This window comes from Corvus hawaiiensis, chromosome 11, assembly GCF_020740725.1.
Source record: "Corvus hawaiiensis isolate bCorHaw1 chromosome 11, bCorHaw1.pri.cur, whole genome shotgun sequence".
Taxonomy (NCBI): domain Eukaryota; kingdom Metazoa; phylum Chordata; class Aves; order Passeriformes; family Corvidae; genus Corvus; species Corvus hawaiiensis.
This window is the reverse complement of record NC_063223.1, coordinates 18955629-18975570: the sequence shown is the minus strand read 5'-3', so window position 1 is coordinate 18975570 and position 19942 is coordinate 18955629. Positions and strand designations below refer to the sequence as shown.

The window sequence follows — 19942 nt, the reverse complement described above, 5'->3', positions numbered from 1 at the left end:
CCGCCCCGCCGCCGAGCAGCGCCCGCGGCCGCCGGGCCATGGAGCTCATCGAGCTGCGGGAGCTGCAGCCGGAGCCGCGGCCGGGCCGGGGCCGCCTGGAACGAGCCAACGCGCTGCGCATCAGCCCGGCCCGGCGGCCCGGCCCCGGGGCGCATCCTGACCCGCGCCTGACGGCGGCTCCGGGCGCCGGGCACCGCTTCGAGCCGCGGCGCCGCGGGCTGCACACCTGGTGCGATCTCTGCGGGGACTTCGTCTGGGGCGGCGGCAGAAAGAGCCTCCAGTGCCGCCGTGAGTACCGCGCCGCGCCCCAGGGCCCCCCCTCCCCTGCCGCCGGGCATCCCGGCACCTAGCACCCCCGCCAGGCACCGGGCGTCCCGCCGCTCGGCTTCCTCAGCACTGGGCACCCCCAGCGAGCACCGGATATCCCACCACCGGGCACCCTCACCACTGGGCATTCCCACTGGGCACGGGGCATCCTGGTAGTAGGCACCCCCAATGAGCACCGGGTGTCTCACCAGTGTGCATGGGTTTCCCAGCACCGGGCATGCTGCCACCGGGCACCCCCACCACCAGCGGGTACAAAGCATCCTGCCATTGGGCACCCCCCCGGGCCCCTGACCATCCTGGTAGTGGGCCCCCATACCGAGCACCAGCTGTCCCACCACTGGGCACAGGCATCCCAGCACCAGGCACTGAACATCCCAGCACCGGGCTGGGTACAGGCATCTCAATACCAATTACCCCCACCAGGCATCCTGGTGCCAGGCACTTCCATTAACTTGGGCATCATCATTCTGGGCACTGGGCCTCTGGACATCCCTGTACACACATCACACAGTGGGCAGCCGCATACAGAATACCCTCACCAGGCATCACACATCCCTGTACTAGGTATCTGCACCGGTTACCAGGTATTCTGGCACTGGGTACCCACACTGGTGCCCATACTGGGCATCCCAGTACCAGGCACTGAGCATACCATGCTGGCCAGCCCAGCAGGGAGCACAGGCACAGCGGGACCGGCCAGCACATGGCACAGTGCTATGTCCCATGTTGATGCTACCCCTGAGACCCCAGGCACAGCATGAGCAGGCAGGTGACAGTGGCACCATGTGCCAGCCCTTGTCCCACCACGCAACAGTGCCCTGACCCTGGCAGCCAGGCTGTGCACGGTGGTGACACTGGTCTTGTCTCTGTCCCAGACTGCAGCTTCACCTGCCACTACCGGTGCCGGGCCCTGGTGCGTCTGGACTGCAGTGGCCCCCCAGGTGCTGGTGACGAGGACGATGGCAATGAGCAGGTGCTGGAGAAGGACACCAATGTGGTAGGGCCTGGGCCTGTCTGTGAGGGAGAGCTTGGGCAGGGGGTGGCAAACCTGGGGGCTATGCTGGGCTGAGGGGGGGCTATGCTGGGCTGTGCTACGTGAGGCCATGTCACGGCATGCCAGGCTGTGCTGTGCCATGCTGGGCTGTGCCAAGCCTTGCTGGGCTGGGCTCAGCTGGGCTTAGCTGAGCTGAGCTGTGTGAGGCTGACATGCCAGGCTGTGCCATGCCAACCCATGCTAGGCTGTGCTGTGCCATGCCCGGCTGTGTCAAGCCTCGATGGACTGAGCTGGGCTGGGCTGTGTTTGGCTGGGCTGGGCTATGTGAAACCATGCCATGCTGTGCTGTACCGAGCCAGGCTGTGCTGTGCCCTGGCGAGCTGTGCTGTGTCGTGCCCGTACCGCGCCCGTGCCGAGCCGAGGCGAGCCCAGCCGGGGCAAAGCCGTGTCCGGCCGAGCGCGGGTGAAGTCACCGCCGGAAGCGGGGCCGCCGCGCCGCCCCCGGCCCGCGTCACCCCACGGCCGGGGCGGGGCAGGGACGGGGAGCGCGCTGAGCCGGGAACGGGGCAGGACGCGACAGACGCCGCGCCGAACCGAGCCGGGACAGGAGCGCGATAGGGACCGGGCTGAGCCGAGCCGGGACCGGAACCGTGATAGGGACCGGGCTGAGCCGAGCGGGACTGCGATAAGGGGCCGGGCGAAGCTGAGCCGGGACTGAGACCGGGACCGAGACCGGGACCGGGCGGAGCCGAGCCTGGACTGAGACCGGGACCGGGCGAAGCCGAGCCGCGCCGCGATAGGGACCGGGACTGAGCAGAGCCGAGCCGGGCCAAGGGCCGGGCTGAGCAGAGCCGGGACAAGGACCGGGAGCGGGCTGAGCCGAGCCGGGAGCGGACCGAGCCGGGCCCCGGCCCGGGGGCCGGCCGGGCTGGCGCGGGGCCGGATGTGCCCGTGTGCCCGCCGGCCCGGCGGGGCTGCGGGGCGGGCGGGCCGGGCTGTGCCTTCCGCCGCCGCCGCCGTGCCCGTGGCCGGGCCGGGGGCCGGGGGCTGCGGGGCGGCGGCGCTGGCGCTGCGGCGGGGCGGCGCGGGGGGCACGGGGGGCAGCACGGCCAGCAGCGGCTACTGCAGCCAGGAGGACTCCGACTCCGAGCCCGAGCTCTTCTACACCGCCCGCACCTCCCTCGGCCGCCGCCCGCGCCGCCGCCAGGTCTGTCCCGGGCCGTGACGTCATGGAGGACACGGGTGACGTCATCGGGAGTGCATTCCCCGGGGCTGGGTGCTGGGGAGCAGGCGAGGGTGGGCTTGATGCGTGGGGAAAACTAGAGGTGTGGGTGGTCTTGTCTCGGAGGGGAGCTTGGCCCTGCTGTGAGGCAAGAGTGGGGTCAAGCATGGCCGCGCCGTGGGACACGGCGGCCCTGTCCTGTTGGATGTGGGATGAGCGAGGCACCGTGGGGCGAGTGGGGTTTCGCTGCCTGGCACGGGCACCCCAAGGTGCCTCAGGGCTGGAGCTGCTCCCAGCTTTGGGGGTGCTGGGACAAACTCCCCGGTCAGCTTCACAGCTGTCCCCATCCTGCACGGACCCCCGCAGGGTCCAGCAGTGCCTGCATGCTGTGGGTGGCTGTCGGGGCCGGGAACCTCTCAGTGCCGTGGGGACACGTGCAGCACTGTGTGGCAGCTCTGCGGCCCCACGTAAATACTCATTAGTGGGTGCCGGTGACAGGGACGCCGAGCCAGGACGCTCGGTCCTCCGTGTGTGGGGCCAGCACTTTGAAGTGGGGTGCCGGCGGCGAGGGCGGGCTGCACCCCCAGCCCGGCCCTCCTGCCTCAAGTCCTAGGGCGTCCCCGCAAGCGCCCAGCCTGCCCAGACGCCCTGGTGCCGGGCTGGCGGCTGCCGGCGCTCCGCCTTGGGGACGCCTCTCTGATCTGGGGTGCCGGGAGGGGACTCTCCGGCCCGGGTGTCCTCGCAGCGCGTTCACACAGCCCTGCAGCCCCAGAGACGGGCGCTGGGGTGGGGGGGGGGGCGGCCGGTGCCGCTGTCCCCGGAGCAGAGCTGGGGCCGCGGTGAGCTCAGCTGAGCGTCCCCGGCACAGCCGAGCTCAGCGCCAGCCGGGCTGATGCAACCCCGTGCAACAACCCGCGCATCTCTCGGTGCTTCGGGGTGGGCTGGGGGCCAGCGGGACACCGGGGCAGGCGGGACGGTCCCCCCCAGTCACAGTGCCGCTCAGCCCCGCTGTTGTCGCGCAGGATGAGCCCAGCGAGTGGGAGAAGACAGAGCTGGACCAGGCGCAGGTGGAGCAGCGGATCAAGGAGTACAACAGCCAGATCAACAGCAACCTCTTCATGAGCCTGGTACGGGGTCGGCACACGGCCGGGGGGGTCACGGTGCCCTGCCCTGACCCCACTCACGCCACCACTGGTGTCTTGCAGAACAAGGATGGCTCCTACACCGGCTTCATCAAGGTGCAGCTGAAGCTGGTTCGCCCTGTCTCCGTGCCGGCCACCAAGCGGGTCCCCTCCCTGCAGGCGGGGCGGCCACACCCTCAGGGGGTGAAGCGCCGCACGTCCTTCTACCTGCCCAAGGGGACCGTCAAGCACTTGCACATCCTCTCGCACACCCGTGCCAGCGAGGTCATCGACGCCCTCCTCCGCAAGTTCACAGTCATTGACAACCCCCGCAAGTTCGCCCTCTTCGAGAGGTCTGAGAAGGATGAGCAAGGTAGTGCCCCATGGCGACCCTGTCCTTACAGTGGTGGCTGTGTCCCCACAGTGGCAGTTTCCCCTGCGTGGTGGCAGTTGCATGGTGGTGGTGTCCCCAGGGTGGTAGTGTCCCTCATGGTGGTGGCAGCATCCCCGTAGCAGTGGTGTCCCCATAGTGGCAGTGTCCCCCCATGGTGGCAGTATCATGGCAGTGGTGTCCCCATAGTGGCAGCTTTCCCTAGGTAGCAGCATCCCCATGGTGGCAGCATCCCTGTAGCATTGGTATCCCCCTTTTGTGGCAGTGTCCCCTGTCACCATGGATGTGTCCCCCATGGCAGCAGTGGTGGTGATGTCCCCATAGTGGCAGTGTCCCTGTGGCAGTGTCCCCGCTGTGACACGAGGCCGCCATTGCAGTGTACCTGCGGAAGCTGGGTGACGACGAGCAGCCCCTGCGGCTGCGGCTGCTGGCTGGCCCCAGCGAGAAGGTGCTGAGCTTCATCCTGAAGGAGAATGAGACCGGAGAGGTGAACGTGAGTGCAGGGACGGGGAGGGGGCTGGCACCTGCATTGCCCAGGAAGGTGGCCGTGGGGGGACGCGCCAGGTCCCCATGTCGATGGCAGCCCTTGTGCCTGCAGTGGGACGCCTTCACGCTGCCGGAGCTGCACAATTTCCTGCTCATCCTGCAGCGGGAGGAGGAGGAGCACGTGCGTCGGCTTCGGCACCGCTATGCCCGCTGCCGCCAGAAGATGCAGGAGGCGCTGGCCACGCACACGCCAGGGTGACCACGACGCTGGCACACAAGGCTAGCCAGTGCACCAGGACCCTCGCCCGCCGGCGGGTGTGGGCACCAGGGAGGGGGGTGGAATGGGGCACCATGGACCCACTGGGCTGTCACAGCCCCCATGGGGCTGGCCCAGAGAGTGAGAGCCAGAGTGGGAGCGAGAATGGGTGTCCCCAGGGAGCGTGTGTCCTGGGAGGAACGAGTGTCACCTGGGGGAGTGGGTGTCCCCAAGGGAGCGTGTCCTGGAGGGAGAGAATGTCACCTGGGGGATTGGGTGTCCCCAGGGGAGTGGGTGTCCCGAAGGGAGTGTGTGTCCTGGGGGGAGCGAATGTCACCTGGGGGATTGGGTGTCCCCAGGGGAGTGGGTGTCCTGGGGGGAGCGAGTGTCCCCGGAGAAGTGAGTGTCCCTGAGCAGAAGTGGGGCATGAAGCACCAATAAAGGCATCTTGGTGACGAGGCCTGGCCTACGGTGTGTCCTTGGCGGGGCGGGTTGGGATGTGAAGGGACGGGACGCGAAGTCCCTCCGGTGTCGGCGGGGCGTAGATGCCCACACACGGTGCGGGGCGGCGGCACCGGGACTCGAACCTGCGAATCCCGCGCTGCCGGCGGCGGCGGGCGGGGACGAGGGTGCGGCCCGCGCCGCTGTCACGTGACGCGGGCGCCGGAAGTGGCGCGGGCGGCGGCGCAGGCGGCGCTCGGTCGGTGTCGCCGGGCGGCTCCGGGCCGCCCCCGTCCCTTCCCCGGCCCCGCTCCCGCCGCCGCCGCCGCCCCCGCCATGGGCGCCAGCGGCTCCAAGTCGCGGGGACTGTGGCCCTTCGCCACCCCGGCGGCGGGCGGCGGCGGCCCCGAAGGCTCCGGCGGGCAGCAGGCCCTGGCCCGGGCACGGGCCGCGCGCGCCGCCACCCCCTTCGTGTTCACACGGCGCGGGTGAGACGGGGGCGCGGGGCGCGGCTGTCCCGGGGCGGGGGACTCTGCCGCTGGGCCGGCCCCAGCACAGGCAGGGCGCGGGGGTCGGGAGGAGCCGCCGGCAGCGCCGAGCTGGCAGCTGGTGGTCGCTGCAGCTCCCCAGGGGAGGAGGGACCGGGCTGCCCTAGGCCTCAGCCCGGCTCGGGGCGCAGGGAGCCGGCAGGGCCGGCAGGCTCTCACCTCAACGCCTCCCCTCTTCTCTCGGCAGCTCCATGTATTACGATGAGGACGGGGATCTTGCTCACGAGTTCTACGAGGAGACAATCGTCACCAAGAACGGGAGAAAGCGCGCCAAGCTGAAGAGGATCCACAAGAACCTGATACCTCAGGTAAGGGGTGGAGAAGAGTGCGGGAAAGTGAGTGCAAAGCTCCACGGTGACACTTGAAGTCCGGACTTTACAGGAGCGATCTCCCTCAGGGCATCTTCTTGCTGGAAAGGTGGAGGCTCTCTCCTCCCCCAAGTTTCTGCCTCAGAGCCATGATTTCTGTGCGTCCTGGCTCACACCCGTGTCACCTGAGGCTGTGATAGGAAAGGGAGAGCTGGTGGCACCCTCCAGCTGTCCTTGTTGGAGAGAAGCAGTGCCTGAGCCTTTCAGAGCTGCCAGGCAGGGGAAGACAGCTCAGACTGTGTGTTGTGGGGCACAGAGTGCCAGGCAGCCCTGCATGGCCACGGTGTCTCATTACCAAGCACCTTCCACGAGGTGTAGGGTGCTGTGCTGCCTCAGCCAGTGTCATGTCACTGCGGAGGGCCAGGCCCTGTGCTGGGGAGCAGCAGCCAGAGCCCGTCAGCTGCTGACATGAGCGTTCGCATCCCCTCCAGCTTCTCAGCAGCGTTGACAGCTATGTGCTTTGCTCTTCAGTGGAAAAGTCTCCTCTTTAAATAAGCAAGTGGCGTGAAGCTGGGCAGGGGCTGGGATGTCAAATGAGGATCATGGTGAAGGGGCAGGGTAGCCTGCATGTAGGGAATCTTCGAGGGGCACAAATGGAGGAAAGGGCCGATCAAACCAGGGCTGGAGAGAGACCCTTAGGAGTCTTCCCTAATTAAGCAGAAAGGCATGGCTGCAGTGAGCACCTGGGGTGAGCTGTCAGTGTGCTCTGAGGAGTGGGCAGCCTCCCAGCAGGATGGGACCCCGCTGAGCGCTGAGCAGGCAGTTATGGACGGAAGGATTTGGTGCTGCTTCCTGGGCTGGCATTCTAGCAGAGGCAGGCTTGGCCTGTGGAACTGACTCCTCACTGGTGTGGGTTGAAACTCACCCAGTTGGAAAGCTTAGATGAGCTGGAGAGAGCAGGTACCAGCACTGAATAGTCCTTTGCTAGCGCAGGCTTTGCTCTGGTTCTGTGGGTTCAGGCCCAGCCCTGAGCCCCTGCTCCCTCCTCTGCCCCAGCCCCCCACCTGCCAGCAGCTCCTCCTGGTGCTGTAACAGGAGAAGGCTTGGACGGGGCATGGGAACGGTTCCTGTGGCTGGTGTGGAGGGAGCCTGCATTCAGCAGCCTCCCCTCTGCACAGAAAGCCGCTTTTCTTGTGCGCCAGCTGCCCCGGCTGCGTTCTCTCAGAGAGCTCTTTTCATTCTTCTAAATCCCATGAATGAAAGGTGCCGCATGAAAAGCCCAGACAGCCAATATCTGCCAGTCACGCACCAGCTGCTGCACGGGCAGTGCCTGGCAGAGCAGCTCCCTCCTTTCTCGCCCTGCCATGTGTGGCAGCCAGCCGTGCCGCCCTCGGCTCTCCAGGGACGAGTGCGAAGGGCAAAGTGCTGGTGCTTTGCATGCTGCTGCTCGGGCGTACCTGGTGTCACAGGCGATTTATGGACCCTGGTCCCTCCGGTTCCTCAAGGGCAGGGTGTTCTCTGTCACTGAGTGACTGGCAGGGCTCGGGGATGTTGATTGGCCATCCCTTCTGCTCACTGCTGTGTCTCTTCTTTCAGGGCATAGTGAAACTAGAGCATCCTCGCATTCACGTGGATTTCCCAGTGATCATCTGCGAGGTGTGAGTCCCAGACATCGTTGCCCACGGGCGGGAGGCCCTGCCCCACCGCCTCCAGCCTCGCCAGGCCAGGCTGTGTTGTGTTCCCACCGAGGAGGACTCTGGACACATGGCGGGACGGTGGCTCTCCCCTCGCCTGGAGGTGAGGCAGGACAGAGCAGGCCCTCGCAGGAGGTGGGTGACTCTGTGCAATGACTGCTTAAAAACATCCTCGCTTGAGTCAGAAGACTAAAATACCTTTTGTAGCCTCTAGCCGACGTTTGATGGGTAACTGGAACTGCAAACAAGCTGCTGTGATTGAGCTGTTAAAGGGAGAGCAAGCCTGCACTTCTCACCAGAGAGAATCCCCTGCTTCTCAGGTATGCGGCCCAGGGAGAGCCAGGGCACGGTAACGCCCTGCCCCGCGCCCCGAGGTCCCTGGGGCCCGCAGGTTAGATGGCCAGTGTTGCAGCATGTCCCTTGACACGGTGTGATGTGTCGCTCCCCTGTGTGGGTTTGTTGATGGAGGATAAACAGGGCAGGCTGAGGGGTCTTGAAGCACATCAGGCTGGCTGCAGCTCTCCTCTCGGGACAGGGATGGAGATCAGATGCCGCTCTCTTAGACCTCGGTCTCTTCCCCCACTGCATTTCCCCACTTATGCCAGTGCTGGGGAGGTTGGCTTTGCTGCTGCCTGCTGGAGATCTCTGCAGTTCATGGCCGCTGCTGGTGGCAGCGAGGTCCCAGCTCCACAGTGGACTTGCCTCCCCCATTGTCACACTGGCTCCCGCTGAGCGCTGTCCCTCTCCTGCTGCGGGGCTGGGCTGCCGGGCAGCTTCCTCACCCCCCTCTGCTGTTTGAACATACCTCCCTGTAGGCTGGGCCTTGACTGAGCCAAGCAGGAAAGGAATCCTCTCTTCCTTCCCTGTGCCCCTGAAACAATCAATCGGCGTACCTGCCCCAGCTTGGAAATCTCCCTGGCGATGTGAACTGTGGTTCCTTCCGCATCCCAGCTGTGGCAGGAGGAGAAATGCAATGCACTTTAAAGGGAGGCTTTCTGCCCCACCTCGGAAGGTCCTGCTCTTTTCTCCTCTTTCCTCCCACCTGAGAAGGTCGAGGTCTTGGCGGCACCGAAGAACCTCTCACCCCTGCGTGTGTCCAGCTGCTGGGAGAAAGGCCTGACCCCAAATGCCCCTTGGCAGCATGAGGAGCCCCTGCCTCCCTGCTCAGCTGTGCCTGGACTGGGCAGGCAGAGGAGGACCGGCAGCAGCACAGCTTTAAAGTGGGTCAGAGCCTACTCCCCATAGCAGCCAGCTCGGCTTTCCTCCTCTTTCGTTCCAGAACTTATTTACTTTCTAAGCACTTCAGATGTTTGCTACCTCGATTTTTAATTTAAGCTGCTGGCACTTGGCTGCCAGCCCTGTCGGTGTCTACGTTGGATGTATCCATCCCCGCGTCCGTTGAGAGCCGCCCGGGCGCGGGGCCACATTCCCGGCTTCGGGGAGATAACAGCGGCGTGGCTGTTGCTGTCTTCCTGTCGCCACCTCTTCCCTTCATGTCCCTCCACCCGCGGTTCCCATCGACAGGAGCGAGCACGCAGGGTGAAGTGGATGTGCTGGCTGCCACCAGGCAGGAAAGTGGGAGGGCAGGGCTCGTCTACACTGTGATGCTGGGCGCTTCTTTCGACATCTTTTGTTCTCCTGCTTGCTTGAAGGAGTCTTGTCTTAAAACAATCCCTCACTGAAGTGTTTCTTATTTGCACCACCTGCTCTTGAGTTTCTCCCTGGCTGGAGCTCCCTGGGAAGGGCATCCCTTGGGGTCCACAGGAGAGTAGGAGCTGCTGTCCCCAGGAAGAGGAGAGAAAACCATGGCCACACTGTCTGTGCTGCCTTGCCCCACTGCTGTTTGAGGGCACGGGAAGCTGCACCAACCCCACCTTGGGCATGGGGGAAGGAGGAGGAGGAGTGGGGAGGGGGTTGGCGCTGTTTGCCTGCCCCAGTGGGGAGCCCCTCGCCTGGCTGCCAGCCAGAAATCTGCTGGCAAGGCATGGCCCAAACCCGGGGGAGGGGGCAGAGACTGTGACCAGCTTAGCAAGGATGCTTTTGTCCTTTTTGACAGGCTGGCCATCCTTCCCCTAGCGTATTACAAAAATGCTTCCCCAAAAACCATGCCTTCTCCCACCCTTCTACCCCCTCAGTGTCACCAGAGTGGCAGCGAACCTCTGCAGGCTGCCAACAAGCTGCATCCTGCCCTGCTTCTTCCCAGGCTGGTCCCCGCAGCAGCCAGCCCCCAGGACCCCAGCAATCCTGCAGCAGCAGGGCCTTGGGAGCACCTGGAGGGATCTTAAAAATGTGAAGGTCACTGTAAATAGTATCTGTGTCCACTGTGGTGTTGGAGCAAGCAAAAAAAAAAAGTTTTCCTTTTGTTTGTTTTTTTTTTTTTCCAATTTCTGTGCAACATTGTGCTTTCCCGTGTGGATGTGTAGCCAAATCGTACTCACCAACACTAGGCTCCTTGCTCCTCTAGCGTGTGGGTAGGACCCATGGGTTTGGGAAATGTACACTACGTATGGTCCTTCCTCCCAGTGCATCTGTCCACTTTTGTTAAATTTCAATAAAATTATTTGTAGAGCCCACAAGTCCCAGAGCTGTCTTACTGGGGAGGGGCTGTGCCTGAGGGGAGGTGGACTTTGCCGCTGGCACTTCGAGCCCCCTGTTTTTTCGGGAAGGGGGGTGTTTGTGCACATGTGGCCGAGCTGATGGTGAAGGACTCCTGAGTCACAGCCATTTCCAGGTGCTCCAGTTGCCACACGACACTGGCAGGAGTTGGTGGCTTTGTCAGGCTGTGACTCTCTACTTGTAACTGCCGTGATATCTTTTAAATATATAACTAATGTGAAATATATGTAATTTCCTTGCTCAGTCCCGAGGGCTGGAATTCAGGCCTCTTACCCCTCCCGTGTGGGGAGGGAGGTCTGCGGGACCCGGGGTTCGCAGGCAGCCCAGCCTCAAGCTGACTCTTCCCGTGGCTCCGCCCGAGCCCCGCGGGGGGGAGGATCCGCCTGTCCGCTCCTTCCTCGCCTGTCCTGCCAAATCAGTGCCTCATTAATCACGGGGGCCTGACGCTCTGGAGCCAGCGTGACCCTGTGCCGGGATGCCGCCCGTCCCTCGAGCATTGCCGGCTGTCCGTGGGGCAAGTGTGATCTCACTTTGTGCCCCATGTCCTGTCCCCGACAGCCCTGCAAGTGTTTTCCTGCAGCCACCGTCACCTCTCATCATTTCCTCCGCACAAGCCGGCTCGGAAATGAGCCGCAGATGAAAGCTGTCATGAGAGTGAGTGGTGCGGTGTGTCCTGCCAGCCCTCCAGCCTGTGGGGGATGAGGCTCATCCATAGGGACCGCAGCCCCAGGAGGGATGGATGGATCCTGGTGGCTTAGAAGGGGACCGGCTGGCTGCGCAGGGTGGTACAGCTCGGTGAGGTTACACAAGGCGGTGGCTGGGGTTTTCTGGCTCCGTGACCGTCTCTGTGTCTGCCGGGGCCACCACGGCCCAGTCCTGCTGCCCGTGGGGCAGGGCCATGCCCGGAGCCCCCAGCCCAGGGCGGAGGCAGGTGCCGACCTCCCCTCCTGGCTTCCATGGCTGCTCCATCCCCAAGCTGACTTCCTCTCGCGCTTTGCCCGGACCTGTCTGGCACGAGCGGCTGTGACTCACTCCCCGTTATCTTTATCTGCCATCCATGAGGGATTCCCATCCTCCCGCTGCCTGCATGGAGCAGCTCTTGCCTGCTCAGCTCGCCCTGGCCACTGCCCACTGCTGCCATCCTGCACCCCTCTACACTCTGGGAATGACTTGGAATGATCTCACACTCGGCAGGGCAAAGGGAGGCTGGATCTGCTCAGCTGCCCCCTCCCAAAAGCAAGTCTTGCCTGTGGGAAGGAAGGAGGGAAACCGAGTCAGGTGATGCGGAGCCCCGCTGAGGGGACAGCGGTGAGAACCTGCGTCACTTTGAGGACATCCAGCCCTCCCAGCAGTGGAAATCTGTGACCCCCCGGCCACCCCACTGCCGGTGGGGCTGGATACCTTCACACGAGGAGGATGGAAAATTTTAGCTGCTGGCAACGGGAGCCTGTTTACTGCCCAGAGGGGAAGGGCAGCGCCTGCAGCGCTGGGACTTCTTGGCTCCCCACAATCTCTCCCGAGGGTTTTGGCAGCCAACGCCCGGCCAGCAGCTGACCCTCCCAGCCCCTCTCCCAGCCGGTGCCTGGCATTGCCTGCAGGCCAGGCCGAGCTGTGGGGTGCAGCCCGCATTTGGAGTGGCCGGCCTGGATGCAGTGCCCATCCCTACCAGGACCGTCACCCTCTCGGTGGGAGCTTCGCCACAAAAGCTGACACCCAAGTGGTGTCACTAACTGGAGCCAGCTGCGGGTGCCTGCGGGCAGGGCTTGGCACTGGCGGCACCAGGAACTGACACCGAACAATGCTGGGCTTGGTGCTCCCGCCTGATCCTTAGGGAGCTGGCGGGTGGCTGGGGAGCACTTCCGTAGATTCAGTCCCGCTTCCTTCCCCTGTCGGCCGCAACACACCCTCGCGGTCTGGCGCTTCCTGCGCGGGGGCACCCCAGTGGCCCTCAGCCCAACGGGGCCAGCCCCAGCTCGAGCAGGCGGGGAACAGGCAGGACATAGGGACTGCCACACAGCTGGTCCCCGAGCCCTGCCTGTCCCATCGCCTGCCAGAGGGAACCCGCTGGAGCCTCAGCAGTGGTCTGGGAAGGAAGCCCCCCCAGCCCTGTTACACCCATGGCCCGCCTTGTCCTCTCCGGGCAGGAAACCCACGGGGCCATGGCTGAGTCAGCAGCACCGATTGCCCTAGCCCCGCACAGGATGTCCTGTCCAGCACAGCACTGCCCTGGGGTCACCACCGTCCTGGGGATACTGCTGTTGCAGGGACACCGCTCTTCTGGGGTCACCACCACCTTGAGGACACCAGCACTCTGGCATTGCCAATGCTCTGGAGTCACCACCATCATAGGATCACCAGCATTTTAGGCACAGCATGATCCTTGTATACCATCCTGGGTTCACCACCATTCCAGAGTCCCCATTTTGGAGTGATGATGATCCTGGGGACACCACCGCCCTGGGGTCACCACCGCCTGGGGACACCGTCCTGAGGTCACCACCATTCTGGGGTCACTACGGGTTTGGCGTGACCATGACCCTGGGACCACCACCATCCCCTGGGGACACCACCATCCCCTGGGGACACCACCATCCCCCTGGGGACAGTCCCGTCCCGGGCTCACCGCGGTTTGGGGACCCCCCCGCCCCGGCGGCCACCGCAGCCGCGCGCTCCCCCCGCAAGCCGTGGCGCCCCCTGCCGGCCCCAACCGCGGCCCCGCCCCGCCCCCTTCCGCCGCGTGGGGGGGGCGGGCCTCCCGGGCCGTACCAATCGCGGCGGGGCAGGGGGGTGACTCCCCGGTGCCCGGTGCCCGGTACCGCGGCCCCGCGGAGGTGTGTGTGTGTGGCGGGGGTCTGCCGTCGGCTCGGAGCCCGAGACCCAGGGCTCCGCGGTGGTAGGTGCCAGCAGCCCGGCGCGCTGCGGGCGGGGCGCGGGGGCGGGGCCGGCGCCCCCGAGGGTGGTGCGCGCCGGAAGGTTTAAAAGCGGCGGCGGGGGGGAGGCGGCGGTGCTGGAGGAGCCCGCGGCGGGGGATGGCCTGAGGCGCGGTGAGAGCCGCGCGGGGAGCGGGAGCGGAGCGGAGCGGGGCCGCCGGGGGCCGCGCCCCGGCGCTTTGTCTGCCCGGCTCGAACAAAGGCGGCGCCGCGCCGGCACCCGGGGGAGCGCGAGCGGGCGAAGCCGCTTAGGACCGGGATTTCCGAGAACCAGCACCCCCACCCGGGGGCTCTGCCCGCACCCCCCGGGACCTCTCTGCCCCGAGAGAGGACTTGGGTCAGAGTCTGCCTTGGGGGGTGCGGGCAGATCGGCCGCTGCCTGCACCCCCTCCTGCCGGCCCGTCCTTCTGACTCTCCTCTCCCGCCGCCCCCAGGTCCCGTCGGGCAGGATGCGCGGGGGCTGCGCGGCGGCGGTGGCTGTGCCCTGGCTGGCCCTGCTGGCCTTGGCCCGGCAGCCCCCCGAGAAGCCATCGGCCACCCCCCATCTGACCCGTCGGCCCTTCCTGGTGGCCTGGAATGTGCCCACCCAGGACTGCAAGCCCCGCTTCCAGGTGTCCTTCGACTTCAGCATCTTCGACCTGTACGCCTCCCCCAACGAGGGCTTCGTGGGGCAGAACCTCACAATCTTCTACAAGGAACGCCTGGGACTCTACCCCTACTACAACCGTCAAGGTGTGGCCGTCAATGGTGGTGTCCCCCAAAACAGCAGCCTGTCTGAGCACCTTGCCCGCCTCCAGGAGGGCATCGACAAGTACATCCGCTCATCCACCAAAGAAGGGCTGGCCGTCATCGACTGGGAGGAGTGGCGGCCTGTCTGGGCTCGCAACTGGAAGCCCAAGGATATCTACCGGGAGGCATCACAGGAACTGGTGTTACGGCGTCAGCCCACCTGGCCCCGTGAGAAGGTGAACAAGCAGGCAGTGTTTGAGTTCGAGTCGGCTGCCCAGGAGTTCATGGTGAGCACCCTGCGCAAGGCCAAGAGCTTCCGGCCCAAGCAGCTCTGGGGGTTCTACCTCTTCCCTGACTGCTACAACCATGACTACAGCAAGAACAAGGAGAGCTACACCGGGCAGTGCCCAGATGTGGAGAAGACCCGCAATGACCAGCTGGAGTGGCTCTGGAAGGAGAGCATGGCGCTCTACCCCTCCATCTACCTCGACCCACTCCTGGACTCCACTCCCAACAGCCGCAAGTTTGTGCGGGCACGGGTGATGGAGGCCATGCGCATTTCGCAACAGCACCATGATGACTACTCCCTACCTGTCTTCGTCTACACCCGGCCCACCTACATCCGCAAGCTGAATGTGCTCAGCCAGGTAGGGCTGTACCACTGCGACATCCTCATTCCAAGCCCTGGGCATCTGGGCTTTGGGGTCAGCTGAGGTGGTTCCTCTGCCTGTGTATCTCACCTTGCTCCCGTGGAGCAGGGTGGCTCTGGAGGCTGGTGTCTGCACTCATGGTGTTACGGGCACTCCATGGTTTGACCCCCCCCGTGTGGGTGGGAAGCAGCACCGTTTGGCATGGGGCTGGTCCTGGGGAGCAGGAGGGGTGCCTCCTTTTCTAGGACCCCCAGCTCAGCTCCTCTCTGGGCTGGATGATGGGGTGCCACAAACTGTTTCCCTTATGAACAGGATGACTGGCACCGATGGTGACCATCACCAGGGAAGTGCCTGGGAAGTACTGCAGGACTCCCAGGTCCTGGCAGCCGGAACCCTGGGGTGTGTGAGCCCACAGCCCCTGTGCTGTGCTGGCTTAGTCCCTGAGGAGGAGGGCAGTGTTGGGAAGCCTTGTCCCCAAGTTGTTGGGACAGTCCCTTTTCCCTGGAGCAGGGATTGGGTCTTGTCCTGCTGATCCTGCAGTGGGCACTTTGGAGCACAGTGTGCTGGGGCTGTGGGTGCTGCATGGGGTCTGTGGGCACTAACCAGACCCTGTCCCCGCAGCCGGACCTGATCTCCACCATCGGAGAGAGCGCAGCACTGGGTGCAGCTGGGGCCATTTTGTGGGGTGATGCAGTTGATACCAAAAACCGGGTAAGTTTGGGGTCAGTGTGGGAGGTAGATGCCCCCTGAGGAGGACCAGTGGCTGAGCTGTCCTGTCCATCTGAGGTACTTCTCTCTGGGTCACACCAACATGCCCCTGGTGCCTCCCTTTCCCTAGGAGTTGTGCCAGATCATGAAAAACTACCTGGAGGGGGATCTGGGACGCTACATTGTGAATGTCACCACGGCAGCAGAGCTCTGCAGCACGACGCTGTGCCAGGGCCGGGGTCGCTGCCTGCGCCAGGACAGCAATGCTGATGTCTTCCTCCACCTCAACTCTACCAACTTCCAGCTGCGGCGCCGGGATGATGACCACCCCCAGCAGCCCCTCTTCTGGGCCGAGGGCCAGCTCTCCTCTGCTGACATACTCTTCCTACGGACCCACTTTCACTGCCACTGCTACCAGGGCTGGCAGGGCAGTGGCTGCCAGACACGCGCTGGGCCCCGCAGTGATGCCCCTGGCCCTTTGGCACCGCTGGGACTTGGGGTGCTGTTGCTGCTTGCAAGCTGGTGCTACACCCCCTGGACTGAGCTACCCCTTTCTGTGTAGGAGGAGCCTATTTAAGATATCCTTACCCTGCCTGGGAGGCAGCTAATTATGGAGGGCTGTCCCTCACTGTGGTGGTGGCGGGGGAGAGGTGTGTGGTTGTCCCATCTCTGCCCGCCCTGCTGCAGTGCAGGTGCCCCTCATGGGGATGGGGGGAGGAGGGGGACCCCTCTCCTGTTGTAAGGAGAGGGATGGGGGCAAGAGGGACACGGGGGCGGGGAGCGGGTGCTGCGTGGTGCTGAGCCCCCGTGTGCTGCCCTACACTGAAGTGCTTTACCTCGAATAAAGCTGGTCAGACAGAGGTGTGGGATGATTTGGGGCGGGGCACGGGTCATTCCACGCGCGGACACAACCGGCGGGGAGGGGGGGGGAAGCCTTGTGGGTTGGTGTGCAGCTCGGGGAAAGCTCTGCAGTGTTGGGAAGTGTCCCGCGGAGCCGGAGCCGCTCGGGGAAGGCGCTGGAGGGGCGGGAGCGGCCCCGCGGAGCCGGAGCAGCCCCGCGGAGCCGGAGCCGCGTGGGCAGCCACGGCCGGGCCACCCACGTGGAGGCTGCGTGCGCCCCGGCCCCGCCCCGGCCCCGCCCCCAGCGGGATTCCCGGCGTGGCCCCGCCCCAGCGCCTCGACAGTGTCCGGGATACGGGACTGGAGCCCCCGGGACCGGGATCGCCGTGTGGGGACACCGTGCTGTGCGCATGGCCGGGGGTAGGTACAGCCCCGCGGGGCCGGGGACTCCCCTGGGCCGCGAGCGTCCCTGAGCTCCGCTGTCCTGTGCCACCGGTGTCCCCGGCGCTGCCCTGCTCTGCCTGTGCCCGTGCAGCCTCTCCGGGCACTGCCGTGCCCTGAGGGGTGCCCGTGGGCATGGAGCGGCCCCCCCGTGACACAGCCGCCTTCCTGCCCACGCCCCTCGGCTGCTGTGAGTGTCCCCATGCCGTGCTCTCTGTGGCTGCTGTCCTGTGCTGTGCTTCCTGTACCTCCTGGCCCCAGGCCGTGCCGTCCCTTGGCCGCGGTGCCCAGGCGGGAATGTCCCGTGCCACCCCGGGCTGTGTCCTGCCGGTCCTGCCCAGTGCCGGGAGCTCCCTGCCAGCAGTGCCCTCCTCTCGCCAGCGCATGGCCGTCGTTCGCCACTTCCCGAGCGACGCCCGCCCGGCGCAGCCCACGTCCATCACCGTGACCTTCCTCCCCCCGCCCCGTCCGTGTCTGTTTGTCTTTCCAGCCCACTCATCGCCGGCCAGTCATGGGGTGTTGACTCTGCGCATTCCTTCCCAGCCGAGCCCGCCGCCGCCGGTCATTACGCGGGGCTGACGCGGCTGTCCCACTCCGGGGCCGCTCTGCTGGGCTCCAGCTGCTGATAAATTCGGGGACTTTGAGGAGGTGGGAGAGGTCACCCTTGGCGACCGGCCCCGCTTGGGAACGGAGGTGTGGATTAATGCCGGTCCTGATTTGGGGATAAAGGCATCAAGGTCTGCCCAGGTCTCAGCTCTCCCCAAGGCAACACCAGGACTCAGCCTGAGCCCACCAGCCACCATGGCATCGGTGTGGTCCTGCCGGGTCCTCCTGCTGCTCCTGCCTGCCCTGGCCCATGCTGGGGGGCCCGGTCCTGTCCTCGTCAACCGCCCCTTTGTCACCATCTGGAACATCCCCACCGAGAACTGTGCCAAGAAGTACAACGTCACCCTCAACCTGGAGGTCTTTGATGTGTTGGCCAATGACCATCAGTCCTTCACTGGGCAGGACATCACTCTCTTCTACAGCAACAAGATCGGTCTCTTCCCCTACTACACATCTGATGGGGTGCCAGTGAACGGGGGGCTCCCCCAAAATGCCAGCCTGGAGACTCACATCCACCAGGCCACCCAGGACATCAAGGTGGCCCTGCCCAACCCTGACTATGGTGGGCTGGCTGTCATCGACTGGGAGAAGTGGCGCCCACTGTGGATCCGCAACTGGGACTCCATGGAGATCTACCAGCAGAAGTCAGAGGAGCTGGTGCAGCAGCAGCACCCACAGTGGCCTCCCAAGGAGGTGGAGGAGATGGCCAAGCAGCAGTTTGAGGAGAGTGCTCGCGATTTCATGAACAAGACCTTGTGGCTGGGTGAGAGCCTCCATCCCAGTGCCTACTGGGGTTTCTATGGTTTCCCTGACTGCTACAACAATGATTTTGATAGCCTGCCCTACAATGGGACATGCCCAGAGGTGGAGCAGCAGAGGAACAAGAATCTGTTGTGGCTCTGGAAGAGCAGCCGGGTGCTCTACCCCAGCATCTACCTGCCCCTCTGCCTCAATGGCACCAACAAGGTGCTCGCCTACGTCCGGCACCGCGTGGCCGAGGCTTTCGCTGTCCAGCGTGGAATCCTTGACAGTGGCATCCCCGTCCTGCCCTACTCCCAGATCGCCTTCGAGCGCACCGTGGACTTCCTTTCCCAGGTGATGGGGATGTGGGGATAAGTGGGCACCTCTTGGGCTGATGGGTTGGCACTGGGGAGTCTTTAGCTCTGCTGGGGCTGTGTGGGGGCTTTAGGCTCTGCTGACTTCTCCTCTCCCCGAGGGTGCAGGAGGACCTGATGAACACCATCGGGGAGAGTGCGGCTCAGGGCGCTGCTGGCATCATCCTCTGGGGCAGCCTGGACTACAGCACCTCCAAGGTGAGTGCAGAGGGTGGCACCAGGTCCCTGCCAGCTGGGACCCCCCGTTCCTCAGCTGTGCAGGGCTGTGACACCAAACGCCACTGCAGGAGATCTGCCTGAGGCTGAAGGACTACGTGGAGGGGCCCCTGGGCCACTACATCGTCAATGTGACGGCCAGCGCTGACCTGTGCAGCCAGACCCTGTGCTCCGGCCAGGGCCGCTGCGTGCGCCAGGGCAACCAGCAGGGCTACCTCCACCTCGACCCCTCCCGCTTCACCATCGACCTGCACTCTGGCAAGCCCTGGCTGGTGGCTCAGAGCCTGGAGCCTGGGGAGGACATCTCCAAACTGGCCAAGGAGTTCAGCTGCCAGTGCTACGACAAGTGGCAGGGACCCCGCTGTGACACCCTGGGCTTTGCCAAGTGACCCCTCCCACAATCCTCGCACTGTGGGAACACTGGGGCAGATGGGGTGACGCTACCTCAGCACCCTTGCCATGGGGTTGAGAACCTGGCTGTGGGGCTGTTAATAAAACCAGAAAGCACCAGCAAGCATCTCCTTGTCTTCTGATGCAACATGTTTTGGGGTGGGAGGGTCCTCCTGCAACACCACTGGTGCCCTGTGATGCTGCCAAGGGCTGTCCTTTGGTCTGGGGATGTAATGCCTCAGAGAAACCACAAGAAAAAAAGAAAATTCTTGGGAAAAGACATAGGAAGAGGGATGATGGGGAAGGAGGATGAGAAAAGGGGGAATGATGGGGAATGGCCAAAGAGTGGAGCCAAAGGGGATGAAAAGATATGCCCGTGTGGTTGCAGTTGAGGGAGTGTGTTCTCCAACGCCTCACTGTGCACAGAGGAGTGGAGTGAAACCAGTGCCCTCACTTTGATTTTCCCTGGATAACCACATGCAAAGCAGTTCAGCCCTCAAATGATAAGCAAAAGCACTGATCTCTGTAACCCAGACCACAGACTTAACCATACCTGTTTCAAAGCAGTTGAGAGAAGGCATGCAACTCTGGCCCAGCCAAGATAAAGATGTTGGCATCTTCATCTGGGTGTTCATCTTGGGGTGGGGGAATCACATGCTCAGTTCTCTGATTTTAGGCCCTAATTCAGGTAATCTCTCCTTGTTGGGACTGCACTGCATGGCACTGTGTGTGTTCTGGGGACTTACAAAGCTGTACCCTTAATTTTTAAGCTGGTTAACGTAAATCACTGCAGAGTTACTACATTTCTTATGTTCACTTCTTACTATTACATTGAGGAGGATCTGAGAATATACCACTGGAGACATAATTAGGCCTTTGGATTCCCTAGTCACAGCTTTCAGAAACATACACT

At 64.2% G+C, this 19942-nt stretch overlaps 4 protein-coding genes across 6 annotated transcripts; all 4 read left to right on the top strand.

Annotated features, from left to right (window-relative positions):
- Positions 1 to 23: 23 nt before the first annotated feature.
- On the top strand, positions 24 to 5255 carry RASSF1 (Ras association domain family member 1). Of its 3 annotated transcripts, none has more exons than XM_048315732.1 (6): positions 24 to 288; positions 1203 to 1300; positions 3566 to 3670; positions 3749 to 4037; positions 4433 to 4548; positions 4654 to 5255. In XM_048315732.1, the coding sequence occupies exons 1-6, from the start codon at positions 39 to 41 to the stop codon at positions 4798 to 4800; spliced, it is 1005 nt and encodes a 334-aa protein (XP_048171689.1). In that variant the 5' UTR covers positions 24 to 38; the 3' UTR covers positions 4801 to 5255. The 3 variants fall into 3 exon arrangements, with proteins under 3 accessions (XP_048171689.1, XP_048171688.1, XP_048171690.1); XM_048315731.1 differs by having other exon boundaries at positions 1203 to 1324; XM_048315733.1 differs by lacking the exons at positions 4433 to 4548; positions 4654 to 5255 and adding an exon at positions 4321 to 4409 and having other exon boundaries at positions 1203 to 1324.
- Positions 5256 to 5501: 246 nt separating this feature from the next.
- TUSC2 (tumor suppressor 2, mitochondrial calcium regulator) lies at positions 5502 to 10359 on the top strand. The gene is made up of 3 exons (XM_048316093.1): positions 5502 to 5726; positions 5974 to 6094; positions 7691 to 10359. Exons 1-3 carry the CDS (start codon positions 5575 to 5577, stop codon positions 7754 to 7756), a joined length of 339 nt encoding a protein of 112 aa, XP_048172050.1. The 5' UTR covers positions 5502 to 5574; the 3' UTR covers positions 7757 to 10359.
- A 2867-nt stretch (positions 10360 to 13226) lies between these two features.
- HYAL2 (hyaluronidase 2) lies at positions 13227 to 16281 on the top strand. The gene is made up of 4 exons (XM_048316095.1): positions 13227 to 13297; positions 13769 to 14710; positions 15335 to 15424; positions 15552 to 16281. Exons 2-4 carry the CDS (start codon positions 13784 to 13786, stop codon positions 15981 to 15983), a joined length of 1449 nt encoding a protein of 482 aa, XP_048172052.1. The 5' UTR covers positions 13227 to 13297; positions 13769 to 13783; the 3' UTR covers positions 15984 to 16281.
- Positions 16282 to 16565: 284 nt separating this feature from the next.
- Positions 16566 to 19156, top strand: HYAL1 (hyaluronidase 1). The gene is made up of 4 exons (XM_048316096.1): positions 16566 to 16681; positions 17193 to 18403; positions 18532 to 18621; positions 18711 to 19156. Exons 2-4 carry the CDS (start codon positions 17504 to 17506, stop codon positions 19026 to 19028), a joined length of 1308 nt encoding a protein of 435 aa, XP_048172053.1. The 5' UTR covers positions 16566 to 16681; positions 17193 to 17503; the 3' UTR covers positions 19029 to 19156.
- Positions 19157 to 19942: the final 786 nt, after the last annotated feature.